This window comes from Babylonia areolata, chromosome 1, assembly GCF_041734735.1.
Source record: "Babylonia areolata isolate BAREFJ2019XMU chromosome 1, ASM4173473v1, whole genome shotgun sequence".
Lineage (NCBI taxonomy): Eukaryota > Metazoa > Mollusca > Gastropoda > Neogastropoda > Buccinidae > Babylonia > Babylonia areolata.
The window spans coordinates 41,756,812-41,762,811 of NC_134876.1; the positions used below are offsets into that span (position 1 = coordinate 41,756,812).

The following is a 6,000-nucleotide window of genomic DNA, read 5'->3' on the forward strand; positions in this document are numbered from 1 at the left end:
ATATGTAATAGTTATATGTAAACTAGACGTTTCTTTGTTTTGTTTGTGTCTTGTGTAAAGAGCGGATGTCACCAAGGAGTTCCAGTGTCGTCATACCTTGTGATATGTGTAGAAACACTGACGTCAAGATATGGGGGAATAAAAAGTAAGAGGAAGTGTCTGGGTTTGTTCCAATGTACCTTTTATTTACCTGTGTGCTAGCTGAATAGGTAGCGTAAGCATCACTGACTTGAAGTTGTGTACATTGTGTAATGGAGAGAGTTACCACTCTTTACTATTTATTAATCCTTTGAACTCGGCTTGTCTTTTGACAGCATGAAATAGGAAATACTGGTTGGGTTGATGATGGTTGATTCACTGATTGATTTTTGTATTGATTTACTTTCAGTTGTTGCCCCTGTTTGTGATGGACGTGTTGGGGGACGTCACGGGGTTACCTGGACTGTTCGTTGCCTGTCTCTTCAGTGGAGCCCTCAGGTGAGCGAACAGTCGCCAGGACCACTGGTTAGGTCTGTGTCTTGTAGGGTTTTAGCCAACCACTGTCTGGTTAGGTCTGTGTGTTGGAGGCATTTAAGACCCCACTTTGCTGTTTAACATTGGTCGATTGCAAGTATGGAATGGCACAGTACGGTGACACAGGAATTGCCGTACAGACACTGCTTGGCTGCTCTGCGGTTGTTGAGTTTATTTAACGACCTTTTGGTTTGCGTTCTTAAGGTCACGCTGGTCGATGCTTGGGCCTGAGTATTTCTATTTGTATTTCTTTTTATCACAATAGATTTCTTTTTGTGAAAATTTGGCTGCTCTCTCCGGGGGGAGAGCGCGTCGCTATACTACAGCGCCACCTTTTTTTTCCCCTGCGTGCAGTTTTTTTGTTTTTCCTATCGAAGTGGATTTTCCTACAGAATTTTGCCAGAACAACCCTTTTGTTGCTGTGGGTTCTTTTACGTGCGCTAAGTGCATGCTGCACACGGGACCTCGATTTATCGTCTCATCCGAATGACTAGCGTCCAGACCACCACTCAAGGTCTAGTGGAGGGGGAGAAAATACCGGCGGCTGAGCCGTGATTCGAACCAGCGCGCTCAGATTCTCTCGCTTCCTAGGCGGACGCGTTACCTCTAGGCCATCACTCCACATGTGGATGTATACTTCTCTCATGGCATTGTGTTGTGAAACACCACAAACTCTGTGTGTGTGTGTGTGTGTGTGTGTGTGTGTGTGTGTGTGTGTGTGTGTGTGTGTGTGTGTGTGTGTGTTAGGAGCAGGGAAAAGAGAGGCTTGTATATAAAAAAGGAGTGAATGGAGAGAATGTTTCACAGAGAGAGAAATACCAGATCACCTTTCTTATGTGTGAGCAGTTGATAGTGAGTATTGCTTGTTCTTTTTACATCCCAGAAATGGAAAATATTAGTGATGCTTTCAGCAGTGCAATGCAGCGCACCCAACAACCAAAGCAGGTTCTTTGTGTACATGTGTACTATTTTTGTTTATCCCAGTACACGTCACTGTAACTCCCTTCAGTATAAAGGAGGAATGCAATTAACAAATGTGCTCTAATATTTGATTGGCTGATTGATTTTATGTGTAAATGTGTTGACAGACAGAGACATATATTAGTTTTGAAGTGAATACATTCGGGGGTTTTTTCGGGTTTTTTTTTTCTACAGGGTGGTTCATGATCGTTGAACATTTGGATCTGGGTAGGTTGTTGATCATTGATCAGCTGGGTGCTCAGCCATTGTGTCTCATTGTTTTGGCACTGTGTCTGTGTCTGACAGCACAATATCATCCGGCTTGAATTCGATAGCGGCAGTGATTCTGGAAGACGTCATCAGGGCCTACTTCGTCAAGGACATCAGTGAGAAAAACGCCACCCGGGCCACTCAGATCTTGGGTAGGTTCTTCCACCACAATCACCTCTTGGGGGGTGGGGCGTGTGTGTCTGTGTGTAAAATCACACACACACACACACACACACACACACACACACATATCTCTGTATATATATATATATATATATATATATATCTTTCTCTCTCTCTTTCTCTCACACACACACACACACAGACACACACAACACACACACACACACCACATACACACCACATACCACACACACACACACACACACACACACATACAAAAAAACCCCACAAAAAACACACAACACAACACAAACGCGCGCACACACACACACACACACACACACACACACACACACACACACAAGCAAGCGCGCGCACACACACACACACACACACACACACACACACACACACACACACACACACACACACAAGCGCGCATACATACCGGAGCTTGGCACTGACCTCGATGTTTCTAAGCGTATTTGAATAGTGATTCAAGAGTCATACGAAGAATCGTTGGTTGATTGTATCCTTATATCACTTGTACGTCTAAACAAGAACAAAAACCACAAAACATTCTAGTATTGTACAATTGTCAGGATAAGCTAATGTGTACATGTTGTACGCGCGTGTGTGTGTTTGTTTGCGTGTGTGTGTGTGTGTGTGTGTGTGTGTGTGTGTGTGCAGCACTTATCTTTGGTGCAATCTGCCTGGCGCTGACCTATGTGGCTTCTTTGCTGGGTAATGTTCTGCAGGTAACACACTTTTGTCCCCCCACCCCCCACCCCCCACTATTTCTATCGCAGTCTCTCTCTCTCTCACACACACACACACACACACACACACACACACACACACACACACACACACACACACGCATGACGCGCGCGCGCTCATACACGACGGAGACACAAGATTTGTATCATTTTAACAGTTTCACTTGAAGGAAACACAAAAGCGAGGCGGAATTTAACAATCCGATGTTCTATGCAGAACATTGCATTGCAACATTTTGCTCACAGGTAAACCATTTTACAGAGACCCAAGCCCTATTGACACACAAGCGACAAAACCTAGTGGAAGTTAATCTTATGGACAGTTCTTCGGTACGGCGCCCCAGTGACTGTTCACGGAGTTAGTGGAGAAGAAAAACAAGAAGCAGAAGTTCATAGAGTGAGAGGTGGGGAGGAGGGGGGAGGGGTGGGGAGAAACGTTTCCTGTACCTGTATGTAGTGTGTGTGTGTGTGTGTGTGTGTGTGTGTGTGTGTGTGTGTGTTGTCAGCCGTTTCCACTCAGCAGAATGCAGCATGATACACGATTTGGTCACGGTTGTTGCAGGCGGCGCTGTCGCTGTTTGGAATGATCGCCGGACCACTTCTGGGTCTCTTCACACTGGGCATGATCTTTCCTTGGGCCAATAAATGGGTCAGTATCTCGCCCTACACTCGCCCCTGTCCCACCAGTAACCCCCACCCACCCACCCACCCACCTCCTCACCCCCTCACCCCCACCCACCCCCCCGTTCCCCTCTCCCCTTCCCCCGTCTACCCCTCCCCACTCTTTCTCTCTCCTTCCTACCTCCACCATCTCTCTCTCTCTCTCTCTCTCTCTCTCTCTCTCTCTCTCTCTCTTATATACCACCTAAGTACTATCGACAGCCATGTTTATTCAAACTGAGTTTATTATTGTCATCCACGAGACATGCTGATATATGGAATCTGGCACTGTTTTTACACCAGGCATTTAAATTTCGGGATATCGTGACATCTTAAGATGCTGTACTTCATTGCAGCGTTTATGTAATGTGTGTATGTATTATGGTTGGTTATATATTTTCATTTTGTTTGTTATTACTTATATTGTCACTTACCCCTTCATAAGGGGCCTAGGCCTATTAATGAATAAATAATCTGAATCTGAATCTCTCTCTTTCACCCATTCCATGTCTGTCGTGGCTTTTAAACTGGGTCTGTCTGTGTGTGAGACGGAGACGCACTTTGAGACGTTCCCCTGTTTTCCGCCAGTCAACTGCTTGTATACCTATCTTTAGTTTTCTGCTCAGTGTATTTATGAAGTATCGTCTTTCTTTCCCCAGTTAAGCATGCGCGTAAATAACTGGTGTCACAACGCTCTGGTTTGTCTTTGCGCAAGATTTGATGTGATGTTATTGCTATTTTTACTCTTTTTTTTCTTTTTTTGGGGGGTTGTGGGGGTGGGGGTTGTATATAGTACAACATGTGTAACATATGAACAAGAAAAGAAAAAAGAAGCACATACATAGCACATATGACGAAGCTCATGTCATTGTCACAAATACTAAAGTTTGCGTTGTACATGTGTCGATTGTTCTTTGGATTTCAGACAGACAAAACAAAGGGAAGACAACCACGCACACTCAGAGGAAGGGAAAGAGAATGGAAGGGATTGAGAGAGAGGGAGAGAGCTTGGGAGAGAGAAAAGGAGATAGAGAGGGGGCATATTACAATAATTACATAATGCCATGTCACAAATAATAATAATAATAATAATATTATTATTATTATTATTATAACAATTGAAAAATAAATATATATATATATATTTTACATTATTTATTTATTTATTTATTCATTCAGTAGCAGTAGTAGTTGTTGAAGTCGTAGTGGTAGTGCTTCTCTTTTTCTTCTTCTTCTTCCTCTTATCATTAATAGTAGTTGTGTAGTAGTATCGTCACCATAATCATTATTGCCTTACGCCGGCCCCCGATGCACAAGAGTTGTAAGGGGGGGGGTACAGCAGACCTATGCTGGAAGGGGCGTGGCCGCTTCAGACAGGGTCAGCAGTGCAGGGCAGGGATATGAAAGCAGCCTGTGCATGTTCCAGGGCGCTCTGGTGGGCCTGCTGCTGAGTCTGACCGTGACCTTCACCATGGGTATCGGGGCGTTCATCTACAAGCCTCCTGTCATCCCCACGCCGGAAAAGTTTTTTCTGAGGAATTGCCCTTTCAACCTGAACCTCACCGAAAATGCTACCGCAACTACTACTCCGTTGCCTGATGATAGGTGTGTTTTTGGTTGGGCTACAGTCACTCGCAGCTCATGAAAGACACCAGTGTGTGTGGTCTGGTTAACCCCTTGACCGCATAAACTCGGTGAAATGAGATCAGTGTGGCAGCAGCTTTAACAGCATTTCCTCATTTTGGTGTGCATGGCAATTAATTAAGTCACTGATTGTGCTGGGCAAATGTTAATGGAATCTCAGGAGGAAGAAGTTCAAATAAAAGAATGGTGGCTGTCATCCTGACCTATAAGCTCAGTGTTTTCGCATTGAGGTGACATCCTTTCACTGACGAGCTTACTTGTCAACAGCAGTCAAGGGATTGATAACAAAAAAAAAGAGTTTTAGTCTGTGTGTGTGTGTGTGTGTGTGTGTGTGTGTGTGTGTGTGCAGAATGTATACATGCGCTACTCCACATCCACACAGGCTCAGCACAGCCTCTTGCATTGGGCTGGACAATGAGGAACATGTATTGTTTCATGTCGGGGCACACATTCGGAGTTATGTCAGTTTATCAGCCTCCATTAACAACAAAAATTCGGAACTTGAAGGCTTTTGCAAATACGACAGCCCGTGTACACTCAAAGCACATTGCAGCATGTTATCAAGAACATAGTTTATATGAGGATCTACAACATGGTAAATGTTATCAGGAACATATCAGTTTATATGCCGATCTATAGCATGGCAAACGGTAAATGTTATCAGGAATATATCAGTTTATATGCCGATCTATTGCATGGCAAATTGTAAATGTTATCAGGAACATATCAGTTTATATGCCGATCTATAGCATGGTAAATGGTAAATGTTATCAGGAACATATCATGTCAGTTTATATGCTGATCTATAGCATGGCAAATGGTAAATGTTATCAGGAACATATCAGTTTATATGTCGATCTATAGCATGGCAAATTGTAAATGTTATCAGGAACATATCAGTTTATATGCCGATCTGTAGCATGGTAAATGGTAAATGTTATCAGGAACATATCAGTTTATATGCCGATCTGTAGCATGGCAAACGGTAAATGTTATCAGGAACATATCAGTTTATATGCCGATCTATAGCATGGCAAATGGTAAATGTTAC

General features: G+C 43.6%; 1 protein-coding gene across 2 annotated transcripts in view; it reads left to right on the forward strand.

The window, feature by feature from the left end:
• LOC143283066 (sodium-coupled monocarboxylate transporter 1-like) overlaps nucleotides 1–6,000 on the forward strand; it is a 45,165-nt gene that overhangs the window by 32,947 nt on the left and 6,218 nt on the right. For both annotated transcript variants that reach the window (XM_076589094.1, XM_076589103.1), the window contains exons 10-14: nucleotides 389–477; nucleotides 1,780–1,895; nucleotides 2,557–2,624; nucleotides 3,208–3,294; nucleotides 4,732–4,910. In XM_076589094.1, coding sequence (XP_076445209.1) covers nucleotides 389–477; nucleotides 1,780–1,895; nucleotides 2,557–2,624; nucleotides 3,208–3,294; nucleotides 4,732–4,910 — 539 coding nt within the window. The remainder of the gene's footprint in view (nucleotides 1–388; nucleotides 478–1,779; nucleotides 1,896–2,556; nucleotides 2,625–3,207; nucleotides 3,295–4,731; nucleotides 4,911–6,000) is intronic.